The sequence below is a fragment of the Aethalodelphis obliquidens genome, unplaced genomic scaffold (genome assembly GCF_003676395.1).
Source record: "Aethalodelphis obliquidens isolate GAN/ISIS:26980383/991018 unplaced genomic scaffold, ASM367639v1 scaffold60, whole genome shotgun sequence".
NCBI lineage: Eukaryota > Metazoa > Chordata > Mammalia > Artiodactyla > Delphinidae > Aethalodelphis > Aethalodelphis obliquidens.
Genome location: NW_020838004.1, coordinates 10,379,582 through 10,394,767, shown reverse-complemented (window position 1 = coordinate 10,394,767; position 15,186 = coordinate 10,379,582). Strand labels below are relative to the sequence as shown.

The following is a 15,186-nucleotide window of genomic DNA, read 5'->3' as shown; positions in this document are numbered from 1 at the left end:
GTTCAAAGTATTGTTACTTATGTGTTTGTATAACTTATAATTCATATATTACTTAAAATAAATCTCCTGTTAATAACTAAGTATATCCTCATTCTGTGCAGTTTCTATGTAAGAAGGGACCACACAACAGTAACAGTGTACCCATCAGGCAACACCGACCTCTCGTTTCCACAGCTTGAATGCATTTTCTCACAAAGTTGAACCCTGCTTCATTTAAGTACACTGAAAGTAAAAGAAAATCATATTAAGTATTTATGTTGAACTTGCATTCCTGCTTCAGTTGGCTCTGTAGTTTCATGGCTTGATGGCACAGGGGTTGTTACTGAATTTGTCAAATATTTTGGTTAGCATATTAATTTTTATTTGGGGGTAGAACTGAAGGAGGGAGGTTCACATTCACCAACGTTTTTATATCAACTTGCTTCATTAGAAACATAGATCTAATAATAATTATATTATTAGATATAATTAATAATTATATTACATAGCTATTCACATATTTTTTTCCCATGAGATTCTCAAAACAACATTATGAGGTAGAGAGAAAGCTTTGCAATCTTAAGATGGTTCACCAAGTTGCTGAAAACTGCTTTTCTTTGTTCTAAGATCTAGAGCCACATTTTAACTCAGGTCTCCTGAATTCAAGCTCAATGTTCTATTCTATTGCATTTTGAATCATATTCAAAATATGCTTAGTGAGTCCGCTAAAAATCCCCCAAAGATCCTCTATTATGAAACAGCAATTTATTTTCATTGCTTTTTGACAGATTTTCTTTAGATTTTTCAAATTTTCTTAAGGTTTGGGGGCCAGATCAAGTTAGGTTACTTGTTTAAACAGAATGGATTTAAAAATACCAAATAACACTCAGAGGAAAAATTTAAAAATTTTTTGATACTATAATAAAATTTTTCATCAGATGTGGTGTACATATTGTATTTCTTAATATTCCCAAATCATAATATATGAAGACAATTCAAACCAATAAAAAATTAAAACTGGTTTCCATTTAAAGATGGTGGATTAAATACATCCATGTAACTACACAGATTCACAGACAGAAAAATATATATCAAAAAATTATGCTAAAAAAAATAGGTGCCAGGAAAGACAAAAAACTTTGAAGAAATCCTAGACCACGAAAATCACTGAAACTGAATTGACTGAAAAGTTTGAGAAATCTGAGATTAGAAATGAGAAATCAAAAAACTAGAAGTACTACAATGTGATATCATCCCATACCTGTCAGAATGGCCATCATCAAAAAAACAAAAGAACAAAAACACAAGTAACAACTGTTGCCAAGGATGTAAAGAAAACAGAATCCTTGTATACTGTTGGTAGGAATGTAAACTAGTGCAGCCACTGTGGAGAACAGTATGGAGGTTTCTCAAAAAACTAAAAATAGAACTAGCATATGACTCAGCAATTCCACTCCTGGGTATATATCCAAAAAAACCCAAAATATTAATTCAAAAAGATACATGTACCCCAATGTTCACTGCAGCATTATTTACAATTGCCAAGATATGGAAACAACCTAAGTGTCCATCAGCAGATGAATGGATAAAGAAGATGTGGTATATATACACACAATGGAATACTACTCAGACATAAAAAAGAATAGCAGCAATTGGGTATTATGCTAAATGAAACAAGTAAGACAGAGAAAGACAAATACTGTATGATATCACTTATATGTGGAATCTAAAACATACAACAAACTAGTGAATATAACAAAAAAGAAGCAGACTCACAGATATAGAGAACAAACTAGTGGTTACCAGTGGTTATCTGTGGAATCTAAAAAATACAACAAACTAGTAAATATAACAAAAACAGCAGATACAGATATAGAGAACAAACTAGTTGCTACTAGTGGGGGAGGAGCGGGAGGTACAAACTATTGGATGTAAGATAGGCTCAAGGGTGTATTGTACAAAATGGGGAATATAGCCAACATTTTGTAATAATTTTGTAAATGGAAAGTAACCTTTAAAAATTGTATAAAATTTTTTTTAAAATTAAAAAAATCTAGAGATACTGACTTGGTAGAATATTTATTATACGTTGTTAGGCAAAAAAAAAAGTAATCTATAGGACAATACAACCCAATTTTTTAAAACATAAAATTTGAGGGTATGAATGTTTCTATTTTCCTAGGAAAAAGCTCTAGAAAGATCATGCAAATTGCAAGTAAGAAAGAAAAGGACAGAAGGTAGAAATTGTCATTTTTATTCATTGGATTTTGTAACTATTTTATATATCTTTTAAATTAGTTTTTAAAAATAAAAAATAGATTTAAACATGTAAAAATGCCAAAACTAAAATATATATTGCTACCAATACAAACTGGCTTATTTATTTGTGTGTCCCCAGTGCCCTAGATGTCAAGGGAACAGAACTCAGTGAATGCTTTGGGTGAACTCAACATACAAGAATGAATGGCCATTAATCAAGCATCTTTCTAGAGCTGACTACCTACATGAGACGGGAGCTTCTTTGGGCACCAAGAAGGGATTGCTTACTTCCAATAACCCAAAATGCCAAGCACAGCATTATAGTATGAATATATTCAGATAATTTAAAATATTTATTGAACATAGGAAAAAGGTAGAATGGAGAAGGAATCAATTATTAATTTTCATTTTTAATAACAGAAACTGAGCCAAAAAATGTAACCCTGGTAAAAATGATACACTAGCATTTTGTATCAATTAAAACTGCAAGTTCCCGACATTTATAACATTTGGTTCTTGAGGTCACATTTTTCAACTTTTCAATAAAAAGTATTAAAAGAAAGAGAAATCCATTTTTTAAAAATTTCAGTAAAACCTGCCCTTGGCTAAATGAACGAAAATAATTGTGATATATAAAAACAGATTTTCTTTAAATATCCATTTTGAGAAAAATAAGTAATAACCAGGCTATATCTTGAAGGTATACTGGGATATTTGGTGGCAATACCCCATTCCATCTTAGTAAACCAGTATCACAGGCTAATTATGAAGAAGAAAATTTTACAAACATTCAGTCTGACTGCCAGGTCATTCCATGGGTGCCACTGTCCTGATGTGTCCCATGGACCTTGTGTTTTAGCTCTCTTCACGTGAGTAAATAAAACATTATCGATAAATTCAGGAATGTGAAAAAATACACTGTTGGCAAAAATAACCATGCATTTTTGTTTTGTTTCCTTTGAACATCCTTTTCTATTGCCTGAAAGAGTATAGAGAGGTTCCATGGTGCAGAGGTAGCACCCAGCTTTGCTTAGAGCCAGGCAAACCTGGGATGGATCTCAGCTCTACTATTTACTGCTGTGTGGATGGAAGTGTGCCTATTAACTTTTATGAACTCTAGTTCTTTCATCTATAAAATGAGGGAAATAACAATACCTATGTTAAAGGGTTGTAGTAAGATGAAGACAAAATCCACATGAAGCACTGAAGAGTGGAAAACAATGGAACAAACCTAATCAGATGCTAGTTTCCTTCCCCATGTGCTCCTATCCACACATCACTGAGAAAAAGAAGAAACGGTAAAAAAAAAAAAGGGTCAGCCACTAGTACTAACCAGATGAAAGAGACAGTAGTTACTCTCCCATTTAGCAGCTGTATTACTGGACACAGTTTTAATCTCTCTCATCCTCAGATTCCTCTTCTATACAGTAAGGATAATAGTAGTATTGTCTTCACAGGGCTATTCACAGATGAAATATGTTAACATTTGCAAAGCTCCTAGAACAGTACTTGGAATATAGTAAGTGCTGCAGAAGTGTTGGCTGTTATCATCATCATCATTATTGGCTAGAGGAGAATATAAAATCTACATATGTCAATCACATGTATTCTTGGGGCCTGGCTGAAGTCACAGGGCTTGAGGTACTATCTGCCAGAAGTGTTATTTTTCAGAGGCATACTATATTACTTATTTTAAAAATATTTGGGGCCAGGGCAATGATCTATTTTTTTAATATAAATTTATTTATTTATTTATTTATTTTTGGCTGTATTGGGTCTTCGTTGCTGCGCGTGGGCTTTCTCTAGTTGGGGTGAGCAGGGTGTACTCTTCATTGTGATGTGCGGACTTCTCATTGTGGTGTCTTCTCTTGTTGCGGAGCACAGGCTCTAGGCACGCAGGCTTCAGTTGTTGTGGCATGCGGGCCTCAGCAGTTGTGGCTTGCGGGCTCCAGAGTGCAGGCTCAGTAGTTGTGGCACACGGGCTTAGTTGCTCCGTGGCATGTGGGATCTTCCCAGACCAGGGATCGAACCCGTGTCCCCTGCATTGGCAGGGGGATTCTTAAACCCTGCACCACCAGGGAAGCCCACAGTGATCTATTTCTTTAAAAAAATGGAGATCAGGCATAAACCACTCAGGCCCTGTGAATCTAGCTGACCACTGAAGAGACAACAAGTTGGATATTCACATATATGTCCCTATGCTCTCATTAAACTTCAATAATCACAATGAACAAACACATCCTCTCATTGGAACGGAACTGTAGTAGCCTGGGATTACTGTTCACTCATATTTGCTGCTCCTTCCTGCAGGAAGATTATGTTTCTCAGCTCCCTCTAAGACAGACTTGGTCATATGATATGCACTAGCCAACGAAATATTAATGGAAGTCACAAATGTCATTATCCATCAGCTAGGAAGAGCTGGTATGTATTGTGGAAGCCTGCCATTTTTTTCCCCCCTCTGGTACAAGATCATCAATGTTACAGAGAGAAGGTATTACATGAGCTTGGGTTTTAGAGTAAAAATTATGTATAAGAGAATCACAGCTGACCTGAATAGACATATCGCATATTCAAGAGATGAACCTTTATTGTGGTTAAGTCTCTGAGGCCACAGCATAACCTGGCCAGTTCTGATTTAATCATGTACAACTTAAACAGATTGTTATGGCAAAAAGGACTAAACGGAATAAAGCCAATCCTACACACTTCGCTTTTCCTCGCTTAACTGGTATTCATCCCAGTTTCTGGCTGCTGATTTGTCCATTCATATAAAAAGGCAGCACCCCTTCATGGCTGCCTAACAAACTACTGATCAACAGTGCCTTCATCCAAGCACTCAGCAGTTTCTGCTGAGGTCTGAGGAGAAGAAGGCGATATAGCTTAAACAGGCTTTAGCACCCTCTGTCTCCCAGTGAGTGATGGAGGAGGAAGTCATAAGGAGGGGTGCTTCTGAGGGAAGTCAGAGACAAACACATTCGGTAAAGGAAACCTTTCCACCTTCCAAAGCTGTGGGACTCGAGGGACATTGTTCCAGCTAATGATTAAGAACTCTCCAGACAGTAGGGGCTTCTTAGACAATGGGTAAATTTCCAGGATGTCCGGCCCCCTTCCGAGAAGGAGGGAGATAAACAAAATGTAAAAAAGGTATCTGTCAAAGACCAATCAGGAAGCTGGGGACAAGTTCCCTCTCTGGTCCGAGCCTAAGCCGGGACCAATCAGCAGGAGAACACAACCAAATCTATAATTTACATACGGGGAAGTGGGAACCTATAAAACTGACATATTCGCGCCCAAAAGGGTTCCTTCTTCGACCTCCTGCGTGAGGACCAAGGAACCCCGGTGCACCGGCCTTCAATAAACCTCTTGCGTTTTGCATCGGCTTCCGACTCTTGTTGTTTCCTGGGCGAGTCGAAACTCCTAGGAGACCGCGAAGGTCTAACAAAGCCATGAAGGGGTTACTAAATTTAGTATGCTAGTGCTAATGAGAATTCAGCAAAAATAGGTCTCTATAGCTTAAAAAAGAAAACCTGGGAACTCCTTAATGTTCAAATGAGAAGTCAGTGGAAGGGGTTCTTACTAAATAAAATCACACCATTAAAAGCTGATAATTTATCCTGATTCTTTCTTTAGTGGAGGGCAAGTACTCCTGCTGCAGCGGTAGAGAGGGGAGCATATGCATCTGTCTGAAGTACGAACTACTGAATCAGGGCTCAGTGCCTGGCCCAGAGCAGGCAGACAACACGTGCTTACTGATCCATAGCTGGCTAGTTATTGGTTTGTCACTGGCTTGCTCAAGTACCCTCTCTGGCTTCTACAAGGTATAGAGCTTATCAGCTAACAGGAGTTGCTTTTGTCAACTCCTCTCCAGGGCTCTTGCCTCAGCCCAGTTTCTCTCTGTAGAGAGGACCGGAGGGGTATGCAAAATGCAACTACCACAAATTCCCAGGAATTGACATCTTACAATATTAATGATACCTGGCCTTTGGGGGTGAAGAAGAAGATTGGCTAACTAAAGAACTTAATTTATTCAATCAAAAGTTAAATAGAAACATTCCTATTTCCCTCCAGCAACTATTCAGGGCTGAAGTTTTTATTGAAACTCAAGTAAAGTTTCCATAAGGCAGTTTAGCAGCACAAAAGCTATTAATCTCAACAGAATTCAAAAAGCCATGAGGAGGAAAAAAAAGAAAGAATTGTTTTCCATGCAGCTAACAAAGCAAAAGTCCTTGTACCTTCAATTTCCTAGTAATTAAAAACCCAGCATGTCCTTACAGATGTAATCTACTTGGCCTTACAATACATTCTCAGGGTTGACAAAACAAAGCAGCACTTGTCTTTAATTTCCAATTCACATTTCTAGTCTGCCATTTCAGATTAAAAGGCCCCTATCACAGACAACTAATATCATACTATATGTGGCTTGAAAGAAACAGGAAAAGAAGATGAGTGCATTTAATGGCGTTTGTGGTTCCCACAGGACATTTTCTCTTTTCCCTAAAGGTAGTAGTTAACTCTCCACAGCCCCGGCCCAAACTAGTTTCTCTTTCTGCTCTGCCCATGAAGAAGACTTGAGCTCTGACCCTCTTCCTGGGTCTCAGCGATGGAAACAGAACTGTATTTGCTCAGTGGCCTTGGGGAGAAGAGCTGAGCTATCTAAATAGCAGTAGGAAGTGCCAAAACATTTGTGACAGATGGCGCTTGCGAAGGATAAGATTGAGTTCACTTTTTCTGTTTGTTGCTGGGGAGAATACATTCCCTGGGTACACATGGGAAAAGCCACTGAAACACAGAGTGGTAGAAATTTGGAGTTGTTGGGAAATTATAAAATTATCTTCTAGTCCAATCCCTTTGATTTTGTACATGAGAACTGAATGTTAGGAGACTTTACCATTACACAGATGAGTAGTGACTTTTAATAGCAGAAACATCATTTGAAAGAACTTCCTTTTTCTTATTCACAATGATTGGAATAAAGTAGTTCCAAAATGGAGTATCGTTGAACAGAATTGCATGAGAGAATGAGAACTAGAAACCTTTCCTTTCGCAATTCCCAATTTCTCCAAGACATAGGGTAGAGGGACCAGCTCAAAAGCCACCAAATCAAATGTATGTATGAGTGGGGACAAGGCTCAGGGCACCAAGAGACAATGCCAGAGAAAGCAAGCCTAGGAAAAAAAGGCAACTGCCTCTGTCCCTGTTAACAACTAGTCCCATGATGAAAGTCTCACGACAGAAAAGGTATCTCAAGACAGATAATTTGCTTCTTTGAAAAATGAGCTCAAATGGCGGAATTATATTTTCAATGGCACGGCTTGAGGAACAGTTTAGTTCTAATCTGTTTTTTTTTTTTAGTTCTAATCTTAATTGAGGGATAATCTGCGTAGTAAGTACTCTCAAAATAAATCCATTCCCAAAGTCTTATAATTTCAAGAAAAGGATACTGTGGTATATTTTACAACCAGAAAAGTATCTGTGGATTTAATATCCTGTAACTGACCAATGCTCTAGCTTTTTAACTTGATGCTTTTTTCATAAAGACGAGTCAAATCTTCCTTCTCTACTAAATTATGCTAGTCTCATTTACAGCATCTAGATTCTGAAAATGGTAAATTAAGAGTAACCACAAAGTAGGGAGACTTTTTCAGGTTAGGCTTGTAAAGAGTCCCATTACAGTCACAGCATAGTTTCACTCTCCATTGAACAGCATATGTCCTCTGTATATTCACAATATGGCCCTATTTTAGGACACTAGATAGTTCTTCATCTGTCTGTTGCTTTTAGGGTTTTCAGTGAAAGCACAGACTACTCCCAATTGCTGACATTCAAAACAGTTTTTCTTTAATCTGAGTTTTAGATTTTACCATCCTAAGCTTGACTGTTATCTTCCACAGTTCAAAAACACACATGCCCAGCAAAACTGAGTTTCCAAAGGATAACAGGAATAATTTAAGATAAGTGGAATCCATCTGAATTACCAAGGCTATAAAGAAGCACTTCTCAAGATGGCAAATGGATCAAGGCTGGTACTGGTTTCAAATACCAACTGTGAGAGAAGTTACAGACTAAAATTGACATAACGCCACCTTGGGGGAGAGTCAAGTGTCAAAAAGGGACATAGATCTCAGAAAACAAAATGGTGTGTAGAAAAATGATGGAAGGGGCAAACATAAAGAAGACACAAGATGCTGAACTCATAACATGATGAACTCGCATGATTTATTCAAGATCAGAGAAAGAGGTTTGAGAACTTCACAATCACTGGCATATAACTTTGAACTGAAACAAATAAAATTCTGGACCTATTACTAGGAAGAAAACATGATGTTACTCTTAATAGGATCAAGTGCTTGAATCTGGAATACTGTTTAGCATAAAGATATGTCCTAGGAGTCATTAAATCACTGGAAAAATAGTGGCTGATAAGACATGATAGAAGAGAAAGGGGTAAAATTACAGCCTGAGGAAGAGATTCAAAAGTCCATTAATAAATTTTAGGCCTTGATATAGTAGATTGTTCAAAATTATATGCAAAAAGATTAAATTCTGGGCTCCCCTGGTGGCGCAGTGGTTGAGAGTCCGTCTGCCGATGCAGGGCACGCAGGTTCGTGCCCCGGTCCGGGAAGATCCCACATGCCGCAGAGCGGCTAGGCCCATGAGCCATGGCCACTGAGCCTGCGCGTCCGGAGCCTGTGCTCCACAACGGGAGAGGCCACAACAGTGAGAGGCCCGCACACCGCAAAAAAAAAAAAAAAAAAAAGATTAAATTCTGAGGACTTGGAAAGGCACTTCATTGCATGTTGGATTGAAAATGTTTAGAAAGCCTCCCTCACGCAAATTGGCAATACCAAAAAGTCCACCCCACAGCAAGGGGGAGCTTATTTGTAGAAGGTGCAATCAATCCTGTGCCTCTACTACTCAGAGTTTCTTTTATTGGCGGCATATGCCATAGTCTTGACTTTTAAAACAGAGTACTGATTCTGTTCAGGTAAGCAAATATGAATCTCCAAGAATGTTTAAAAACAACTCAAAACAAGTGTAATTTTGGATAACTTGGCTTTATACCAATGTAGCAAGACCTTCTGAAATGACTACACAATTTCACATGTGACTTTTTAGAACGTTTAGAATACTTAAAAAGGTATTATTTTCTGCATTTATAAGCAAATTTACTAGACTACAAAAGATGCCTGGTGTTTAGGAAGATTATATTCTGCCAGAATCACAAATTTGTCTCATTAGGGTGTTGAGTTTGAGAGAATGAAATTTACTAGTTTTGTATTTATAATTTGACATGTCTGTAGAGGCTTGATTGATTAAATGTATAAGTGGGAGAATTTTATCAAATTTGTGGAAAAATAAAGAAGTGAAAATGACTTACTTTTAAAATTAGTACATTTATAAATAAGAGCTGTATGTTGATTAAAAATAGGATTAAAGAAAAATTATGGCTTAAGACAAAATAATAAAAATAAAACTCAAAAATAGGTTTAAGATTTATAACTTCAAGTACTACCTATTAATAGAGCAAAGGTAATTTAAAGATTCTTTTCATGATCAAAATCTCCCCCTGGGCAATAAAAGCCTAGTGGCACTGAATAAGAATAAGAGCAAATATGTGCTGAGCACACATCTCAGGAAAGGCCTGCATGGAGAACTATGGAGAAGAGATGGAATCTGTCACCTCCTGTTCAGGGAACTGGGTGGAAAACTGATACATCATATCAAGAGCCAGAATGTGATAAATCATACAAACAGATGGACTCTCAGACACCTATTTCTCTGAAACACGTATCAATTTATAATTACACATGGTGGCATAGTGATGTTTCAGGTGCCTAAGACTACAGGAAAGCTGATTTCCAGAAGAGTGAGTTTTTACTACAAGAAGCACAAACTCCCTCCATCACAGCATAAGTACATTTGATAACTTTCTCACTCAAATTACCTAGTTATGATAAAAACTAGTTCCAAGGTGCATTAAGTATCAAATATATTCTGAATGACTTGACCACGTCCCCATTCAAAAGCTCTATTCAATATCTTATATATATATTCATTTGTTTTTCAGGAAGGATTTGTCTTTGAGTAGGTTCATTTGAATTTGAAAGGACTATCTTTATACTGGATATGAACAATGAAACCAATGTTAGAAAACACATTTCAAACTCTACTCAAATGCAAATTACACAACAGATTACTTTTTAGGTAATTGTTTAGAATGAACATTCAGTACTTACAAACCTCTTGTCGGTTGGTTAATGTTTCCCTGATTAGATAAAAGTGGGCAATGAAAGATTTTATACTAATCACTCTGACTGGCAAAAAAGAAATGAACACAAGAATAAAAACTGGAAATATTATTTTAACTCTTTAACATTAAAGGTATTTTAAATTATGCATTTTCTCTTGATAATTTCTGAAATTAATCACTAGGAAGCATTTCATCCAGATAAAATGATAGGCTTTTGAATACACTCAATATTTATTACTTTCAAATGAGTGCTTTCCCAGTTTTTATTGTTACTCCATTCTAACTTGTATTTTAATAACAATCCAAAAGTCAGGCTTATTAAAGCTGTTTTAAAAATAAATTTAGACATCATGAAAGTCAATTGAGTTAAATAAAATTTGAAAGTGCTTTAAAGGATATACACATAACCTTAGAAACATATAAAATTTGATTTTAAATGTCAAATAATTTGTATATGTAAATTACATATGAAGATACCCTAAACTAACCAAGGATTAAAGGTGGCAGATGACTAAAAAGCATTCAGAATATGATGGAAAATACATAAAATGTGTTCATTCAGAATGGTTTGACACAAATTCAGTAATAATACAGCCACAACATGTTTTCCTACATATCCCATGTGTTATGACAATGTCCCTACACTTCACAATCTTGGGCACAATCCCCTAAAATTAGCAGTGTTCATATCTTCAGTTTTGTAAATTGGAGCAGAGAAAATAAGATAAAGAAACCCTCTATTGCCATTAAAAAGAAAATCAAACAAAATATCAATTGCCTCAAATCTCTTTCTGGGATAAAGCAGGGTACATACTTATAAGTAATAAATGCCAAATAAATAAAATAATTTTGGTTACTATAAAGCCCAGTAGTTAGTGGTTTTAACATGAGAAACTCTGAATGAAAATTTCAAATTTGCTGAGTACCATCAGAACAAAGGTGCACTACTATGATTTTTCCAGAGTTAACTTTTAATATCACATAATACCTCTGTGATAAAAATAACTACATGATGGGGGTTGGTTTAAGATGCCAGCATAGGAAGATCCTGGATTCACCTCCTCCCATGGACACACCAAATCTACAACTACATATGGATCTGACAAAGACCTGAAAACTAGCTAAACAGCACCTCCACAACAAAGGATAAAAGGACCACATCAAGATGGCTAGGAGAGTCAGAAGCGCAGTCTCACCAAAAACCTCACCTCTGGCACAGCAACCCACAAGCACAAGGGATCTCACAAATATGGAACTTCTCCCTGAGGAGCTAGGGGTTTGTGCCCCACATCAGGTACCCCAACACTTACAACCTGCACTGGAGAGATGAGTGCCCAAAACTTTTGGCTTTGAAAACCAACAAAAGGATGTGGGGACAGAAAAGTTTGCTCTTAAAGAGCTCACGTGCAGACTCATTCACCTCAGGACCCAGTGCAAAACCAAGTTTGAAAAGCTCCTAGACCATACATGAAGGAGATTCATTAGCTAAGATTAAAGGGTCTACAGAGGTCTTTGGGACTTTCTCCTGGGACAGAGGTGCTGGTGAGCACCATTTTTGTGCTCTCACTCCACACTGCTAGAGTTAAAGGACTTGACTTGCCTCCACACTCTCCTCTGGTCCCCCTGAAGCCAGGGGGTCTTACCCCACCCTCACGTGTCCCTGTAGTTCTGCTGCAGCCCGTTATCTCACACTACCCCCATGTGTTCCTGTGGCCTTGAGGGAGGAGATAGATGGGCCCCAGGCTGAGCAGCTGGAGTTTGTCCTCTATGGACAGATACTCCAAGATGAAGACAATAACAGGAGGGAGGAGAAACTGAGCTCTGCCCCAATAAGAAATAAAGAGGGCTTCCCTGGTGGCGCAGTGGTTGAGAGTCCGCCTGCTGATGCAGGTGACATGGGTTCGTGCCCCGGTCCGGGAAGATCCCACATGCCGCAGAGCGGCTGGGCCCGTGAGCCATGGCCGCTGAGCCTGCGTGTCCGGAGCCTGTGCTCCGCAATGGGAGAGGCCACAACAGTGAGAGGACAGCTAAAAAAAAAAAAAAAAAAAAAAAAAAAAAAAGAAAGAAATAAAGAGACCACATATTCTTCATTCTTGAAGTCAAGGAGACCTTCCTGACTATACACGCACAGAAAGGCTCCCTGGAGTTCAAAAGGGAGGGGGTGTCACTCCATAGTAAGTGATGTCAACCTACCCATAGGCCTCTTTGCTAGAATCCATCTTGGCTAAGAGATGTGTGCGCACACATGGGAGGACCTTGAGATAAACCAAATACAGATTCAGAGCCAGGCAAAACAAGATGATTGGCCAGAAGAAATGCCCCATATAAGTGATTCAAACTACCAAGAGGGTGCGACTCTCTCTGAGTCTGCCTGAGTCTATTCACATGTACCTTTCTGCCTCCTAATAAACACTTTACTTGTTTCACTACTTTCTGTTTCTTTGTGGGAATTCAAGGCCAGGAGCTTTGTCACTGGCCACTGTCCCTCATGGTCTAGTGGCTAGGATGCAGCACTCTCACTGCCATGGCCTGACTTCAATCTCTGGTTGGGCAACCGAAATTCTGCTTCAAGCCGCTGCAGGCTGAGGCCACCCAAGATCAGCCTCACTGTGACCATCATGTGCTTCTGCAGCACCAATGCAGCCAGCAGTCCCACCCCAGGCTCTCCCGTGGCCCACTGAAGCCAGAAGGCACATGCATTCCACGTACGAGACAGCCCTTGAGCACCTGGCTATGGTGTCCAGGGAGGCTTGCATTTCTGGGCCTTATGGCTCTGAAATAATTGAGACAGTTCATGGTATGGAACCACCCCTAAGACACTGACAGCATACTGAAACACACCCCCAGACTTCCTGTGAAAAAGCCCTATTTACTCGTCCCAGAGCTTAAGCCTGAGGGGAAGGCTTCAAGTTTACCACACATCTAGAAGCTATGGAGGAGCTCTGGGGGAATATAGACTGGGGGATGCCACCTTTGCACTATCCCTTGGCCTCATGACAGATCACCTGCACCTCCCAGAGAGGAGCCCTGTCTTTTGCAACAGTCACCAAGGGGACACCTCCAAATCACCTGGTCTTGAGGCCAGTAGGGAGTTACAACCATGGTCACACAATACTATATATATGTGTGTTCTTTAAAAGCTTCTACCTGAGGGTCTTCATTCCAAATAGCCTGAAACTAGGGGTGGAATTAGATCCCTCCCTTTGGAGCACTGATAGGTCTTGGCACAACCTCTGGGACTTATCAAGAAAAAAATTAAACTGCTTAGATAATTACAAATGTTTCAGAGACAACAAACAGTTAGGGCAGGGTTGAAAAATCAGGTTCATCTACACAGGGTCACTCCTACAAGACTGGGAGAGGTAACTGTATTGCCTAATATGTAGAAACAAACACAGAGAGATAAGCAAAATGAGAAAACAGAGGAATATGTCCCAAACAAAAGAAAAGATAAAAATCCAGGAAAAAAAACCTTGCTGAAATGGAGGTAATTTACCTGCTAAAGAGTTTAAAGTAATGGACATAGAGATGCTCACTGACCTCTTGGAAGAAAAGATGAACACAATGAGAACTTCCACAAAGAGACAGAAAATAAAAGTAAGTACCAAAAATAAATCATGGAGCTGCAGAATACTGTAACTGGAAAGAAAAATACACTAGAGGGTTTCAATAGCAGACTAGATGAAGCAGAAAGGATCAGCAACCTGGAAGACAGGACAGTGGAATTCATCCTAACAGATCAGAAGGAAAAAAAAAAAAAAGATTACTTAAGAGACCTATGGTGCAACATCAAGAGGAATAACATTCTCATTGTAGGGGCCCCAGAAGGAGAATAGATAGAAAAAGGGGAAGAAAATTTATTTGACAAAATAATGGCTAAAAACATCCATAACTGGGGGAAAGAAACAGACATTGAAGTCTAGGAAGCACAGAGAATTCCAAATAAGACGAACCCAAAGAGATCCAAAACAAGCATATTATAATTAAAATGTCAAAAGTTAAAGACAAGGAGAGAATCATAAAAGAAGCAAGAGAAAAACAACTTGTTGCATATAAAGGAAGCTCCATAAAATTAACATCTGATCATTCAGCAAAAAATTTAAAGTCCAGAAGGGAATGGCACAATATATTCAAAGTGTTGAAAAGAAAAAACTTTCAGCCAAAAATATTCTACAGGCAAGGTTATCATTCAGAACCAAAGGAGAGATAAAGAGTTTTCTACAGAAGCAAAAGCTAAAGGAGATCAGCAACACTAAATCTGCCTTACAAGAAGTGTTAAAGGGACTTCTTCAAGACGAAAAAAAAGTGCATTAAATAGTAACAAGAAAACATAAAAAAGTCAAAATCTCATGGGTAAAGGCAAATATATAGTAAAGTTAGTGGATTAACCATTTGTAAAGCTAGTATAAAGGTTAAAAGACAAAAGTAGTAAAGTTAACTGTAACTACAATAATTAAGGGATACAAAAACAAGATGTAAATATAACATCAAAAACATAAAATGAGGGTGGGAGAAGTAAAAATGTACAGTTTTTAGAATGTGTCCAAACTTAAGTTGCTATCAGCTTATAACAGAGTACTACACACACACACACACACACACACACACACACACACACACACGTAGTTTTTCTATATATGAAGCTCATGGAAACCACAAACCAAAAACTTATAGTAGATACACTAAAGATAATG

General features: G+C 38.2%; 1 protein-coding gene across 2 annotated transcripts in view; it reads right to left on the bottom strand.

The window, feature by feature from the left end:
* The window catches only part of ARHGAP42 (Rho GTPase activating protein 42), a 297,503-nt gene that overhangs the window by 29,744 nt on the left and 252,573 nt on the right, over nt 1–15,186 (bottom strand). For both annotated transcript variants that reach the window (XM_027087755.1, XM_027087756.1), the window contains exon 13: nt 160–222. In XM_027087755.1, coding sequence (XP_026943556.1) covers nt 160–222 — 63 coding nt within the window. The remainder of the gene's footprint in view (nt 1–159; nt 223–15,186) is intronic.